General features: G+C 39.8%; 1 protein-coding gene across 1 annotated transcript; it reads left to right on the forward strand.

Annotated features, from left to right (window-relative positions):
- The first annotated feature begins 4,353 nt into the window (after positions 1–4,353).
- LOC136435653 (etoposide-induced protein 2.4 homolog) lies at positions 4,354–8,533 on the forward strand. Its single transcript, XM_066429306.1, has 3 exons — positions 4,354–4,479; positions 5,704–5,867; positions 6,455–8,533. The coding sequence occupies exons 2-3, from the start codon at positions 5,784–5,786 to the stop codon at positions 7,376–7,378; spliced, it is 1,008 nt and encodes a 335-aa protein (XP_066285403.1). The 5' UTR covers positions 4,354–4,479; positions 5,704–5,783; the 3' UTR covers positions 7,379–8,533.
- Positions 8,534–17,609: the final 9,076 nt, after the last annotated feature.

Below are 17,609 nucleotides of genomic sequence, written 5' to 3' on the forward strand. Positions count from 1 at the left end.
GATCGATGAGCGTTCGTTGAGCGCTCATTGTGCGATCCTCGGGTGACCTGTGCGATCGCTGACCGCTTGTTTGGAGACCACGTGTCTATGTTATTCAAATGTTCAGCTTATTGGTTGTTCTTTTTGCATTTGTCAGGTGGCTTGTTTGGAAAAAAATCACACAATATCAGAACACTGAAAACTATTGAAAATGCATTGTAAGATATCAATTATCTAAATGTACATGTGATTTAAGAACTTGAAACAACATGTCATTATTTCAAAATTCAAAAGTAAGTTTAGAAATAAATTCTGTGGGCGGCAATACCGGTTTCCCAGTAATACGGGTTTCCCAGGTAGCTAAAAACCCTGAACCCGATAAGTTGAAAATCGCGAATCAGCGCCGAACTGTGATAGAGGTGTGGAACAGTGAAATGTTCGAATTCAGTCCACTTTCTCCACTTGTTGTTACTCTATTTTGCCATATCGTTATATCTCCGTGTTGAACTGTATTTTCATCATATCACTGAATGGACTATAAAGAATATTGTTATGCTGTCATGGTATGATGGCATACACAATTTCTTTGTCTTCGTTTTCCAAGTTTAACAGTGCCTGTTTAAGACAACCGTTTGAACTTCTTTGTAACTAAAACAAAGGTTACTTGAACATGAACAAGAGTTCTACGACCTCATACCTTCGCCAAATGATTTTAACCTAAATATGACTAACGTATTAGGAGTGTTTCTCATCAATTATAAATCATACCAGTTGATCGTCTTCACCCAAATAACATAAGTTGTCCAAAGTATGAGCTTAACAAAGAATGTTATGCTAACATTTATCAATTATGCTAATGAGGTCGATTCAATGGTGTCACACAACTTCCAAATGCCACAAGTATGAAATTGCCGTCTGTCATTTACTAGTATGGAATTATAGTAGTTTCTCATTAATTATGCAAATTAGGCCTACATTTGCATATTTTCTATCTATCAACATTCCTATCTTCCTCGGTTACAAATGTCACATATTTGAATAGTCATATCATGGAACACAGCGGGTTTTTAAAATTACCCCATTAATTATGCAAATAAGAATCTGATTTGCATAATCATCATCCAAGCATCATACCATCCATTAAGCCCAACTTGAGTTATAGTATTTTCTCATTAATTATGCAAATGAGGTTTTCATTTGCATAGTTGATATCTATTTATATTACATCCACCCTTCATCAAATACTTCTTCAGCAATACGTATCCATACTACATGTACACCATACAGTATGACGTATACTAATAATTCACCTCTTCCTTCCCTATATAACATGGTTAACTCACCTACCCTGAACACCGTCCTATCCCCATGCTGTGACACACGACTACTGATTGTTCTTCCGTAAGGCAGCGTATATCCAATTTTGGTCTGCTTCCACCAAATTCCACACCACTTTCTGCTATGCTGCTACCTTTCTCATACCACTGCCTTGAGTGACAAGCCAATTTGTCTCAGCAACTATTAAGTTTCCTGCCTCCTACATGACAACTACCACCCCTACGACCCCTATCACTTATCCTTGACCCCTCGAAACAACACCGCCACACGTCCCAGCCAGAACAATACTCAAGCATACAATATAACACATTTTTACACTTTTCTCGTTAATTATGTAAAGTACTTCGCCCAAAATCTATTCATCTTCAGATTTCCCACATACACATCAACACACCAAATACGACAACAATCCATCCAGGCGTTCTCGACTTATTCTGTTCACTAACAGACACACAGACAATCATCAAAACATAGACTTCTTGGCGAAGTCAACAAGCGAAAGCAAGACTACGTCAGTCAACAGTTTGAATAAATGCGGTTATATCAACAGTGCCCTGTATTATCTATTAGTAATTAATCCACTTCGGGTGTAAGTGTTTATTGCAAAACATTAATTATTAAAGCAACTTTTGCGTGAAAATGCAGAACATATCCCTCCCTTATTTTCCAAATATGTTGTACTGTTACAAAAATGTCAGAGAACAAGTTTGACAAAGAATCGTTACGTTGGCTTTCATGCAGCTGTGTTTCAACAGCATATGAAACAAAAAAGAAACTATTATATATTGCCTGGTAGACGGAACTAACTACTAATACTATAGCCTGGCAATTCCAAGCAAAATATATTCATAGTGTTGTACGTGTATGGCTGTTCAGTTTGAATTGTTTGCTCCGCGTAAGCGGTAAACCTCTTTAAGCGTGACACATCAGTTTTGTCCGTTAAGCTCAAGCTGCGTTAGACAAGACTGTTAAGTTTAATTTGACCCGCTTTTTCACACCGGCCGGGGTGGACCCCTACCCATTTCGATGATGAAGGGCAGTGCGGGATCTTTAACTTGCTCAAGGTGTGGCTCTCCGGCTTCACGTCCCCAACCGAAGCTAGGCACTCATTTTCACATAAGTCGACCTAACCTCTACCACGGTGATGAGCCGATGCCCTTTAAGGGGCTCTGTAGCCGTTTGCGATCGCCCGTGCACCGAGATGCACCCTTCACACAGAAGCACCCTACAGTTCACACAGTACGACTTCGCCTCTTCCCTGGACTCACATAGATCGCACACCACTCTCACCGTCTTGTGGAGCTTGACTGTATCATTCAGACTCCCGGTGAAGAAGTTGTCCTTCAGTGCGTTGATTCCAGAACCCGGTAGTACCGTCTTTGTCCGACATGTTGGACACTCCAGGTGTTGCGGCTCGCCCTGTTGCTTGTAAAGTAGCTCAAGAAAGGACAGCACCTTGGGTCGACGGTAAGTCTGTAGGCAGATTTTACATCTCGTTCCTGTCGCCATGCTGACTTTCATAAGAAGTCAGCAGAAGTGCTCTGTTTAACAATGCAGGTGACTGCCACGTCAGGAATCTTTGCTGTTGATCAAGAGTTGCGAACTTTATGACCAAAGTTCATGGCACACCTCACATGTACAAAATACAGTAAAGTAAACAGTTCCTCATACCACGATCTTTAAAAAAATGCATATGGATCCATCTTTTACACCCAAAACTCCACATAAAGGCTGTAAGAGCAATTGATAAAGTTCTCGCGAGGCAAAGAGTTTTGAAAGCGTTTTGCAGATGGACACTCCAACCTAAAACAGGCACTTAGGAAGTTTCATTTTCGTCACCATGACCTTTTACTGTAGTCACATCGATTCACGTGACGTACTTTTGCGTCGTTACCAATCGTTCATCGTTCAAGTTGTACTTCGAACTTTGGTCTCATGATCACTATGAGACCCTATAATTGTAGTCTCCTATATGAACTCAGTCATCACACAGTGTGATCACTAAGACTGGTATAAACAAACAAACAAACAAACAAACAAACAAACATACGAACAAACTAGAGTAGAGTATTTGCGCTTTTTCGGTAAATACAGACAGGTTTTCTCCTAAGTGTTAATATTCTGGAGGAGACAAGACTGGCTACATCTAACTATCATCTTTATGACACCATGTTGATGTAATCAATCAGTATTGCGGCCCCAGCAAGCCAACATGCACCGGGAAGTCGCGCCTCCTCTGGAATCCACATTTCAATGAGTGAATGCATTTGCTATGAGTAGAAACACCTACACATTATCAATAAATAATCACATAAATATTATTTTACCTCATTCATTCATTCAATCATCATTTATTCAATGATTGTAGAGTAGTAGCTTATCATAGACGTTCATAAAACGGCTGGAATTACGGCTGGAATGCCGCCCGCAGCGAACTTGCCAGGAGACCTGCTATCCCGCAGCTCATTCACTGTTTCGTCTTTCTTGGTTCGAACTTTGTCATTATTTCCAGTCGTAATATATGTAAACCGCCATTACTAGCTCGAAACGCTAAAAGTTGGTTAACTCCATGCATATACACCATGAGACACTATTTATAGAAGACCGGCTAAAACGAATTCGGAGAATTTACCTATACCTCAGAACTTTATCGCGTTCTGAACGGCTCCTTGTTTTGGATATTATTACAACTAAGAAACCAAAATGTGGGCTTAGTTTTGATATCAATAACACGTTGGAGAAAGATGACAATTTGATTTACCGCCACCATCGACCAGAGAAAGGAATACACCATGACTTACTCACTCGGTGATTTTATTCGGTGGTTATAGCAAATGGCAAGGCGTTATGACACTATTAACCTCGGGGCGGGTCATTAACCCTTAATTATTCTATATAATGCCCTTGCTCACAGTCATGACGAAAAGTATACTTGAAACGTCTGACCGTTTCCAAAATCATCATCCAGTTGCTTGAGTAACTACTACATGTATCTGGCGTACAATGCATATTACCTTAGTCTCACTAGGGGGCGCTTTACGCAGAAGTCGACCTCAGATAACCCGAAAACGTCACTTCCGTCTGACGGTGTATCCGGTATAGACGGACAACAGCTATATCTGACAGACGGAAGGATCATAGAGACAGTGAACTTGAATCAAGGTGGGTTCTGCTTTTCGAAGGTTTCTTACCTTATGACTTGAAATATATGTATGTGCAAGATTTGGGCCAGTTATTAAGCAGAGGACCTTGTTGTAAGGGCACCCAAAATGACTGAAATATGTGAAAATCGTCTGGCGTTGTTGCGTAAGTGTTACCGCGTAAATATTTGTTTTCGTCAGATTTGCGGTTGAGGTTTGGGCTGCGTTATGAATATGATGAGTTAAAACGTAACGTTATGACATAATATGAAGCACGTACGCAAGATCTTCCACCAACAAGATCCAGGCAATCCGAAAATATTTTGTTTTGTTTTGTTTTTTCATGAATCAGAAAGGGCCTGTGAAAGGTGGGGAGGGGGGTTGTTTACAAAGACTGAAAGAAGAATATTTTCCCTTTGATAATCTTTGTAACGCAATCCCACGGTCCGCCCACGGTCCATGGGGAGGGCTAGAGTATACCTCACCATATGGCACCACTCGTTGGATTTGATATTGCATGACAGTGAGTTTGTAGTCTAATTGAATAACTATATGTATCACCTTTTCTCCTGAAATGTTCAAGTCAGCAATTAAAAATTTATGCAGAAGCGGAAACTAATTTGCACAGGATGAATACATACGTAAGTCATACTTACCATATGGCACCATCTAACAATATGAACTGAATGGATTCATTGAGTTTGCCTTGACGCAGATGCAAATCAAACTAGAATTGTCTCCATACAAAAAAGATATATGAATTTTGATATAACGATAGATCAATCAATGATGGTGTTATATTTTTATTCAAGTGCTATTGGATGTATTTGATGTATGGGCAAATGTGAGGATGATTGCACAAAACAGCAAGATGTTTATATTGAGAGGGGGCTATTTTGGTAAGGTGGGGTTGGTTAGAGAGTTTATACCCAACGTTTGTTTCATTGTTTTGACTCTTCATTATGTTTTGATTCAATATTTCTAGTCTCTTGAGTTACCGTTACTTTGGTTACCATCTAATTATGATTTCTTTTCTTAGTTGAAGACTTATATTTTCAAGTTAACCTTTATTGCTGTATTATTTCATTTTGTCATTATGATTATTTGATATTTTCAAATGTTGCTTTGTATTTATATGTAAAGGGTTTTACCCCCCCAGAAATCTTTGAAAAACGCCACCAGGCGACATGTATTTCTGGTAAAACAAATAAACTGAAACTGAATACCATTTCTTTTTACATTGCAGGACATTGTCAACATTGTGCTGTACAACAGAGCCTGAGCTGCCTGCCAGTCCCAGTCTATTGCCCAGTCTGAGCAGCCTCCATGGCGGACAGTTTCCAGGCTATGGCAGCCTTGCTGCTGCAGGGACTTAAAGACGCAGGGGCCGGAGTCTTCATGGCCTACAGGGTCGGTGTTAACTTGTTTCATTTTCCTAGATGGATCTCTGTTGATTTGATCTCTATGATAGTATGCTTACAGGAGTCCAAATCCAATGTGAACAGAGAACAACCTTGTGCAATTGCAAGCTGAACTTTAACCTTGACATATCTATATACTGTAGCTTTCATAAAAGCATGGCATGCTAACTAGGTGATGCTTTGTTCCCAAGGCTGCAACTATTAACCCTAGCTTGCTGAAAATCTAAAGAATCTTTTGACGCAATTTTCAAATGTTCAATAACCCACAACAGAAGAGTTTGCAGCTGTTTGCTACATTTTTGCATGGGAGCTTTTGAGACGCACTCGGTCTCTTCTTCAACCCGGTTAAGGCAGCTCTCGTCTTTGAGTTCTCTTGTCACGTGATTGATGATGTTGATTGTCGTGTGATAAGAGACAGTTATATACAGGCTTGACATAGTGAAATCTCCTTTGCCTGTTTAATGAAGACTTTAAGTTGCTACGTTGTCTACGGATGCTAGTTGCCTCCCTCACATGTTCACACCCTTTGCAAACCGCTTTAAATAATCTACTGTTTTCCCCTCTGTGCCACCACAGGTGGACCAGGCAGCTGTGGAACTGGAGAAGCGAAGACGGGAGGAGCTCCAGCACCAGCAGCAGACCATCCTCGCCAAACGTCGTGCTCAACGCATGCCCGAAGTCGTCCGACAAGACCGACCGCGGATCCTGCACCGTATCGTGCTGTGCTGCAGCTGGAACGCTGGCGTCTTCTGGCTCAGTATCCTCGTCTTCTGGGAGGGGGTCTTTCCCGCGCTACGCTTCATCACCGAGAACATTTTTGGCGGCTCTCCGACCCATGGGCTGGTCTGGACGTGGATCACGTTTTTCCTGTCGGCGATCATCTATCCTCTGTGGATCGTTCCGCTGTTCTTACTCAGCAAGGTGGTGAACAGTCTCTGGTTCCAGGACATCGCCGACGCCGCGTACCGCAAGTCACACGGCCGTCCGGTCTACGCCAGGAAGATCAGCCTGAGTAAGATGATCGCGGACTTGCTGTTCAGCGTCCTAATGCAGTCGCTGTTCCTCATCCAGACCGAGGTGGTCAAGCTGATCCCGATCGCCGGCGTCGGCCAGGCCGCCAGTTTCGTACACTTGTCCCTCCTTTGTTCGCTGTACTCGTTTGAGTACAAGTGGTTCAACATGGGGTGGGAGGTGCAGAAACGCATCACGTATGTAGAGAACAACTGGCTGTACTTCCTTGGGTTTGGGCTGCCGCTCGCCCTCCTGACGTCGTTACCGTCTTCCTTCCTCATCAGCGGGTGCGTCTTCTCCATTCTCTTCCCGCTTTTCATCATCGGAGGCAACGAAGCCAAACCGCCGACTCAGCAGATTAGCTATCCTCTCAGACTCTTCACGATAGTCACAGTCATTAGTAACAAAGTCTTCAATGCAACTGTTGGTTACCGGAATGTCACGGCATCAAAGCCCTCCCCAAAACCGGAGAGGAAAGAGACGTCATAATGCTTAGTGACATAATGTGTGTATTAAAGTGTAGCATGCAGAGATGTGATGGAAATATGCTTGAACTTTGTGCATGTAGTTGTTGCCATGTGGTCAGTGCTGTATTATTCCCTGGTTGTGTGATTTCTGCTAAGGAAAGTTGGACAGCTGAAAATCTGACAACCCACCGAATGTACAGAAATGAACAGTTCAATTCATAAATGCATATATGATTAAGCACATGTGTAAGACAACAAAACTTTCACAAGTTACTATCTTACGTTTTTGCTTCAATAAATGAAAAAGATGTTACAACTTTCAGAATCCTGTAGATGTAACAGTTATTTACATGGTGTCTTTGCAGGGTGTTTGGACACACGTCTGTTGTCTAATGTTGTCTAGTATGAATTTTATACTGTCACTGTGAACGTCTTATGCTACATGTAGTAGTACTCAAACTGTTAATGACTTGAAATCCTCAAAATCCAAAGTGCAGCGTACCACCATCATTTCCTTATTTTCAGGTATGGAATAATTTAAAAAGTTGAATGTTTTGGTTGCATCAGCTTAAGGGTTGTAAGAAATGGAAGAGAACAAATTTGATTTTTCTCATAGCAATGAATGATGCAGTACAGGATAAGTACTAATATGTTTGTTGGAAGGTAAAAATAAACATTAAAAACAAGCTAAAATGTTACATTTTTGTTTTGCATTACAGTAACTGCAAAATAGTCATTGCTGAGTATTCAGTAGTAATCTACAAAACATGATTGGTGACTAAGTGATATAAAGGTGAAAAACTTCATGAGACAAAAAAGATATGTGAGAAAATGAAAGTGAAGAGTACAAGGAAACGCTAAATGTCTTATGATGTAAAACTATCTACTTAAGTGTCATTGGTTATATATTGTCATATTTTTAGACTACTTTCATGTCTTTGAGTTGTCGATTTCTTGTCTATCGCTTTGGAAAGTTTATTTGATTTGCATGTTTAGCACAACTTGATGACACCCACACATCACCTTGGGCACTTTTTTATAATCCCGTACAAATGTACCTGAAGAGACAATCTAATTTGTATATTTAGGACATCTGAGAAAGCCAGTCATTTATAAAGTGCTTATGAGTTGGAGGAACTGTCTTTTGTGCAAAATAAACATTTCAATGACTTTAAAACTTAGATTTCTTCCTTGTATATATATTTTTGTCCAGTGCAACATGTGTAACAAAAGGCCATTTGATTTGAAACAGCAGTTTGGAGATTTCATACCTCCATGAAATATATTAATCATGCAAACTTCCACAAAAGACTTCCACATTTAACAAAGTCAACATGAAAATAGACTTTTTGGATACCCACCGTTTCAGAAACTGTGTGGTTTGAATCGCCTGATCCATGTCTTTCTCATAGCCTCATGTTTTCGTCTTGAGCTCTTGATGAATTTTTGCTAAAAATGTCCAAGAACAAATGAAATGAAATGGTGTGGCCTTACTATGACGGTCCATTGGTGACGGTAATCGATAAAGTAAACATTTTAGTGTTATTTTCGTACAGAACTTGCAAGATTCTAACCAGTCCTCCCGTCCTTTTCAAGTTGATTTGACACGAAGCCTACGTCACGTCGCATGACCGTCGTCTGAAGTGTGACGTTAGCAACGGATCAAAGGTGCCCGAGACGGGGGCCGATACAGACTGCCGGGCACCTTTGACCCGTTGCTGACGTCACACTTCCGCTCAGGTCAGGTGACGTATATGCCTCGGTCAAATCAACTTGAGAAGGACAGGTCCAGAGGACTGGTCGAAAGCTTATTGGTAAGCGCTTTACTTTGTGTACGGAAGAAGGTGTAAGATTTTCACCAAGTACTCGACTTTGTCAGAATAATGCAAATATCACCTTACCTTACGGAAAAAAAATCAACAGCTTGTTGATATATATAATGAATCTCAACTTCCAAGTCTCCATTTTAAATGTAGATGTAAACAAGCCTGATAATTCAGCCTAAGGCCACACCAATTTATTTTCTTGGTTAACGGAATAAAAGTACAATTTTTGAAAAAATGCTAGATTGGAAAAACAACATGAAGACAGAATCTTAGAGGAATGTTTTTACTTTGGTGCACACAGTATCAGGGAGTGGACAGGGTCAGGTGCAAGTTTTCACCCAAGACTTGTTTTCATGATTTTTTTGCTAAAATTAAAAATAAAAATCTGTTAACCAAGAAATTAAATTGGTGTGGCCTAAGGGTTGCAAATTGGCTGTCGTTTTAGAGAAATAAACCATTCTACTAATGTAACTTTACAGCTTCTACAGGTAAGAAAGGAAATATCATTTTAAGGTACAGATGACACATTAAATGTTCGGCAACTTTTTTTTAAGTTTACTTATTCATAAACCTGAATGATTCTACTATTGCTACTTTCAAATTCACACAGTTACTTCTTTCCAACATTGAATGCCTTACGTCGAGATATTCAACCGATTAGTAGTTGATGATGTTTTTAATAAAACAAAGCTATACAGAAGTTTTCATGTACTGAATTTTAAATGTAGGCTGTCCTATTTCTTCAGTTACAAGGTCACTACCATTTTTGCATGTGCCAGTGCATTTTAAGAGTCAAATTTAGAATGAACTACAAAGATATGAAATTATCATTTTTTATCATTCCCTTGCTTTTCTGTGTACAACATGATTTAGTTCTTACAAGCTACATACTACAGTCACCAGTCACTATTACTTGCAAAAAAGCTCTTAGGTCATAAAACATTTATACCCTTGGTTTCCATTAAACAAATCTAGAAAATCGAATTGCAATAAGCCATCTTGTACAATACATTACAATAATACATAGTTGTAATTGTTGATATAGTTACTAATATGTGCAGAACATAAAATGTGTGTATCATATCTTCTAATCAATAAACATGATCTAACATGTAGAATTGGTTAATCATTCTTTAGTTACACCCTTTTTGTGTGCAGTGACTATTTCCCCTTATACCAACTTACTGTACATAATTATTGTAATGACTACTTGCAGTAATTTGCATGGAGATATATAATATAATTGTTATGATTTTGTAGAACTTAATGATATTACTTTCAGCATGCATTTTCAAAAGGCAAAAAAAGCACCAGTACTTTAGTTTCTGCAAAAAAAAGTAACAATCTAAATCTCAACTCTCTACACTGCAGTTACATATAATTCGTGTCATCATACAGCATATTCATTTTTCACGTTTTAGCATCATTATGTGGTTTTCATTTACTTACAGTGAAAACAAGACTCTACTTGGATCTGTTCATAACAGTGCCCATTACAGAAGAAAAAGACTCTTTTTTTTTATTTTTTTTTAATTTTTTTTTTATTCAAACGTCGGTTGAATAAATCCCTTGGTTGTGAAAAAAAGAGTCTTTTTCTTCAGTGACTTACCAACCTGATGAAACTATTCACGGGAGTGCCCATTACAGTTGAGGTTTTAGTTTGATACAATAGTATCTATGCACATGTACTTAGAATATTGTTATAGCTCTTTATGCTGTCCATGTCAAAATTCCATTGTACTGTCTTGTCTTTGTCAGCAGGGCTAGCCTTGTGTAATAGGCCCGGGCTTATTGGACAGCCAAACGAATAAATTGATAAATAAAATGTTTTGTGTCAAGAATGTGCAAACTGTTTTCAAAAACTGCTGCTAAACCGTGTGCAGAAGTGATTTTTAACTTAGTAAATATAATAGCCTGCTGTATCAATTTTCAGCTCTGTATTAAAAAAAAAACACTTTTTCGGGAATATTTTTACGTTTTCGGGAATACTTCTTATATGTCCGAATAGACAAAAATTGTCTCAAAAAAAAAGCCAACGTCGTTCCTAAATTGACAGTGACCTCTGACAATCTTCAGGGACGAAAATATTATTAATACTACTTGTTCTACATTGCAATTTTTGTGATGTTTTATGCGCGAGTCTGTGCTACGTTTTCAGAGTGAGGTTGGGTTCAACATTCTTTTACATCTTCTCTTCTAGGGGTGGGTACCGGTACATAAAATTCCGGTCCAGGTCCAGAGGGTCAGGTCCGGACCTGTACCTGTACCTGATTATAGTAGTGTCGCAGTACATCATATTTTGGAGAGCGAGACACACGTAAAAGTCTCCAAACGTCATGTCTGGAACGATATAATTTCTTTGGTTTGCACTTTGTCTCAAAATTATAACTATACTCTCCTCGCCGTCTGTTTACTCATCCTTTAAGTGTTTCTAGATATATGATTCACAGCTAACGTCTTCGAAAACGACTCGTTAAATGTCTTAATGTGTTATGTTATGTGGCCGCCTGCTGGTAGCCGGGTACTATGAATTTTCTAATCGGTCCATAGGCCGGTCCATTGATTTTTACGGACCTTTTTTTTTGACCGGTCCATTAAGAAATACCGGTTTTGTACCGGTACACGGTACCGGTGCCCAATCCTATTCTCTTCTTTGTTCTCTGCTCGCTTCGATGAATGAGTTCCTCGCCCCTGGTGGGGTCCCAAACATGTAGTACCAATGTGTATATTCTACACCCACTTGGATCGAAATATCAATTCTTAATAAGCTTCTTGCAAAGGAAGGGAAATCTTCGGCGGCACTTGTTGTCATTCCATTTTTCTTTTGTCGACCGAAGGTGTTTTCGCAAAACCTTAGGCTTGTTGCTCTGCAGGAAATATGAAATGTGGAAAATAGTTAGTTTCTGTGCAGTAACTACTTCTTGCTTGCTTATGTCGAGCCTTTCTACTCGAGAAAGGAAAGAACCCGTGGAAGACCGTGGTACTTTAATCGGTAACCTAAGAGCTGACAAGAATCTAACTGAAGTAAAGGAAATCCAGTCCATGATGGGAGACAGAGTGCCGTGCATGAAGAGCGCTTTCAGGCTTGGTTCGAGCGTCAGCACTACTTTCCAAGCAGAGGAGGGGTTCCGGCTGGTTTTTGACGTGTTTTTATGCGTTTTTGTCGGGCTTTCTACTTCTACTTTTTTTTGTTTCTTCAAAGAAAAAAGAGATTTAAAAAAATGCCAAAGTAGAAAGCCCGACAAAAACGCCTAAAAATACGTCAAATACCAGCCGGAATCCCTCCTCTGCTTGGAGAGTACTGCCAGCACGACCGAGTGATGTAAAGGTAAAGCGGTCGAACCTAAAACTGAGGACGAAGCATGCCACTTTTTCGTTAGCTAGTATTGCTATGCTGCTTCACTACGGCGTGCACGTTAAGTGCAGTACAGTAAAGTAAGGCTCTAATACTGTAGGGAGAACGAAAGTGAACACCCACCTTAGAGTTAAAGTGAACACAGGGCTCCCCACCATCGTTGTTAGGCTCACCACGGTCCCAGTTCGTATAGGTGACAGGTGACCCATCGATCCACTTCAACGATCCTCCTTCCCTATGTAGTCCAATCCAGACTGCTCCTACGGGGACTGCGATCAAGCCAAAGGATAGAGTCCGGTGATTAATGGTGATAACGTTGATATTGCTCAAAGATTGTGATACAACGTATGACAACTTGTATAAAATTATTATAGGGCAATCATCCACTCTACAATAGATATGTAGTATTACTTGTGTACTTCATTGACAATCAAAGAGCTGACACTTAACAATATACAGGGATTATCACTGGCCGATACAATTATTCTACTTTTGATTTAATGTCAGTCAGTCAGTCAGTCAGTTAAGTACGTTGTGTTGAGTTTTTAGCATACATTTTCTAATTCTGAGAACCACGAATTAACGGTCAATTGCTGTGAACTAATGACCATTAAATCCTGTCCTAATTGACGACAAGGATCGGTAGTTCGGGATGAGATCGTTGATGAAGGTGTTCTCCGCAGGGCTGGTGATGGAGGCCAGATCGGCACCATATCCTCTACACCGTGACTTTGCCTTAGACCAGCTGACTTTGGCTCTCGCAAACATGTAGCAGCTGATGTTGTACTCCTTCCATCCATTCGGGCAGCGATTGGCTGTAAGAAACAGTAAGAAACAGTAAGAAACAGTAAGAAACAGTAAGAAACAGTAAGAAACAGTAAGAAACAGTAAGAAACAGTAAGAAACAGTAAGAAACAGTAAGAAACAGTAAGAAACAGTAAGAAACAGTAAGAAACAGTAAGAAACAGTAAGAAACAGTAAGAAACAGTAAGAAACAGTAACAAACAATAACAAACAGTAACAAACAATAACAAACAGTAACAAACAGTAACAAACAGTAACAGGAGTTCCGCGACCTCATATCTCCATGAACAGTTCTATTTATGCAAATGACTTACACATTTACATAATATATGCTTAATCATAAACACCTTTATCTTACTTACACATGTTGCAATATTGACAGTCCTATAATTTTACAATTAGATGAATTTGTTTTTTTGCATTAATTATGCAAATTAGGAATTCATTTGCATAATTGGTATCTGTTGATGCTCCGCTTTCCATAAACTACATATGTTACATGTATTTGAGTCTTATAATGGAAAACACTGCAAATATAGATTTTCCTCATTAGCTATGCTAATTAAGTCCCAATTAGCATAATTTGCACTTCACATCTCTGCCTAAGCTACCCGCATACTAAATATCATGGGAATCCGTCGTTCCTTTATTCAGTTATTTTCCTTAGAAGGTTTTCACAATAACGCCCCTGCAGTTTCAGAGCAAGCTGCTAGGGAGCCCAAACCCACACCACTTCTTCATTACACCACAGGCTATCTGCCACCCAAAAATTAAGACCATAGCACGTCCAGGTCAAGAGATACAAAAATGGAATTTCTGCTGCAGTACCAAGATCACATACCAGGGGGCCCAAAATCGACCTTGAATTTCGGCTTCACAACACCTACCCACATACCAAATATCATAGTAATCCATCAAGAGGTTCTTGAGTTATGCTGACTACAGTAGTCCGGAAGCACAAACAGACAGACAAACAAACAGACCAACAGACACACAGACCAACAGACACACAGACACACCCAAAACTATATCTCAATTTTTCATGGAGATAACAAACAGTAAGTGCAGTGAGCTAACAGCAAATGGGTGTAGAGGCTTGCTTGAGCTTGCTCGAAGAAAAGAATTTCATTAGCTTTAAGCTTGGCTATAATAATGAATTCTTTTTGGAACGACACCCAGGTAGGCAAACGAATTTGTGTTCTCTATCTCTGTTCAAGCAGCTAGGATAGATGGCATTGTAGTAAAATCTGGAGTTGAGGCTTTTTACCCAAACCAAACGTTAAGTCATGTGTTTACTCTTTTCTGCGCCACGTTAACGCCAACATCAATGTACTACTCATGCGGTTATATCAACGTTGCTCACCCCTGGTTAACGGAGATGTACCATTGATTGGTAACGTCTCTGCGGTTGTTGTCAAGTTCACATCAGTGTTTGCCAAGGTCACATCCATGATTGGCAAGGTCATACAGGGGGTTGGCAAGGTTATACCGGTGTTTGGAAAGGTCGCGTTGGTGCTAGACAAGGTCGATTTTGTTGCCTGCAACACCGGTGAGAAAGATGCTGGGATCGACCCGTTATCTTACTTACGATGGAACAATATTTTCTACACATGACAAGCACATGTACCACAGTATTTCACCTTGAAGGGGCAAAATGTACCACCAAAGATGGCATACCTATATTGCAATACAGGCTTATAAGTAGGGGACACCAATCTGAGCCTCTCTTTAGTGCATGACCCCGAGCTGACCCCGGGAAAGTCAAAATGGCCACCGTAATTGGCAAGAAGGCTATTAAGGTCGCAGAACACAGTATTTCTCCGCGACCCCCAGAGGTCTATGACGCGGGTAAAAAATGTAGTGCGGCTCAAACTCTTGAAGACTGGGCAGAAAGTCGCATGTAAGAAAAATGCGCATATGTGAGAGGCATCCATGTGTAGACTGTGCTGTGTGGTGGTGTAGAAATATGTCGGCTTTTAGACTGTAGGATTTGAATGGTGGACCTTTTTACAGGTTTGCGTAGCGAAACCTATGTAGGATCCGTCGGGTTGTCCGCTTTGTGTATAAATGCGGGGTGAGTCGGCTGCAGTTCAGTGACCTCTCGCAGAGCGCTGCTTCAAAGTGGGCGTGAGGGGGCCGATACGCCGACAGAATCTTTTGGTTTTTGAGTTATTTGTAGGTTATACCCTAAACTCAATAACATTTGTTTTTCATATTTCTCAAGTGCACCGCACTATAATTTCTACCTCGTCGAACCCAGTCACCTTGTAGCCCTTAACTATAGAAATCCCCATAGGCCGAAAACTGTGTTCTGCTACCTTAACCATGGGGTATCTGACACATTTAGGGTCGCCCCAGTCGCCATGTTTCGTCTACAAATAGAATAGACGCTTAGGCCATGTTAGTTTGATTATATGGATGACATCCACATCAATTTCCGTCCGTTTCAAAAAATGAAAGTTGCCCATACTGTAAATCGTAAAAAGCAGCTGCAAAATGAGAAAATGCATGATGTAAATTGCAAAAAGATATTTCGGAAAACGGACACTATTATACTAAAGTCAGTTCCATGAACAAGTTTTGAAATAACGAACAGGAAAAATCTATAGTTTGGTTCCTCCTTCCTGACCACGTAGATATCATAATGATGGCGCCTTTTTTTTGCCTTTCTTATTCCCACTCATCAGTTTTTGGGTGCCCAGAGGGTGTCATCCATATCATCAAATCAACATGGCCTTAGCTTTAAAAGAAGGCAGCAGTTACACAATTAATCGAAATTGAACATTATCTGATTACACAACTCTTAGCAATGAGAGTGCTAATAGTAAGTTCAAGAAGATTCCATGACCCACCTTAAGTTCAGGTACGAGAAGAGGTGCCAGGAGTACCACTGCAACACCAGACGTTATCGCTAGGAGTACCAATCCCACTGTAAGCAAGCAGACTTTACTTGATTTTGCCCTCGTCCACATTCGAATGACACGTTCTGAAATAAATCGAAAAAATAATGACGATTCATTTATATCCCGCCAAATTTTAATTGATAAAATCAATGATGAAATTAGCCTTTCTTTCACTCCAGGAAAATGAGTATTCATTATTCATTGATTGGTAGTCCTATCATCTTACAACTGATATGTAACGAACATACAGTCATAACAGAAAATAATTATTCAATATCAAATCAATATGCAAAATAATTGCAAAGAAACTGGTTGAATACAAAATTATGTAACATAGAAAACAACCCACAGGACCGTCAAAAATAGCTATAGGAGTATCTTGTTTGATACTCAAGACAACAAGAACAACAACAATATTCAATTATTGATCATTTCTAATTCTAAGGTACATGTAACTGATGATTGCAAACATAGCTTTGAACTTCCATTGCCTAAAGCTGTAACAACAAAGAAGTGTTCTGTTGTCTTTTTGTGCTCGGACATTTTCTTTTCAATCTTTATTCAACAGAATAAAAGAACATAAACAAAGACAACTATACAACATGATAATATAATAGTACACACACACACACACACACACACACACTTGCTATTTGGATACATTTTCAAGTTCTCACCATTTTCTATAGTGACTATACTTAAATGTTTTCGTGCAATGTTTTTCTTCCTGACGCATGAAATCATTAACAAATGGGATAAATCTATACAACGAAATAGTACATGACTCACGATTTCTAAAAATGTTTACCTTACCCAAAACAATGATAAGATTACACAGTATAGGCACTGATTCAGAGTGATCCCCCAACAGAATATTCATTGGATTATTAACATTGAAATAAAGCCCTGTTGTTTTGTTTAACCATCTTTGTACGCTACGCCAAAATTCAACCACCTTTCCGCAGTCATAGAAAAATGCTCGGACATTTTAGCAAAGCTGCGATTGCACCCCAGCAGAGTCGTACGTCACCAATACGTGTGGCCCTGTTGGGGAGTATCCAATGTAAGCTAATACGGCTGAATATGTCTATTTGGGCGTTGGCCTTTTTACAAACTATTCTCTTCCGGTATTTGCTTAACTTCACGTATGACTTGAGTCCAAAGTAATTCAATATTGTACATTGACATACCTCTTGCCCTGTGACCGATGCTAACGTCCACGGGTTTCTTGTATTCGTACGGATCGTCTGTTTGGTCGTTGTTATCGGAGAACGACTTCGCCTTCTCCGGGGGAAAGGCCTCAACATGGTCCTCCACACGGAGGTATGAAAGAAGTGTAGGTCCGTCTTTACCAAGCTCCAAATA

The sequence above is a fragment of the Branchiostoma lanceolatum genome, chromosome 1 (genome assembly GCF_035083965.1).
Source record: "Branchiostoma lanceolatum isolate klBraLanc5 chromosome 1, klBraLanc5.hap2, whole genome shotgun sequence".
NCBI lineage: Eukaryota > Metazoa > Chordata > Leptocardii > Amphioxiformes > Branchiostomatidae > Branchiostoma > Branchiostoma lanceolatum.

Bases quoted from the DNA above. Each gene is read 5' to 3' on its own strand.
- LOC136435653 (XM_066429306.1), top strand. From the start codon at position 5,784: ATGGCGGACAGTTTCCAGGCTATGGCAGCCTTGCTGCTGCAGGGACTT. The intron at 5,868-6,454 runs GTCGGTGTTAAC...GTGCCACCACAG, and splicing joins GAGTCTTCATGGCCTACAGG to GTGGACCAGGCAGCTGTGGA.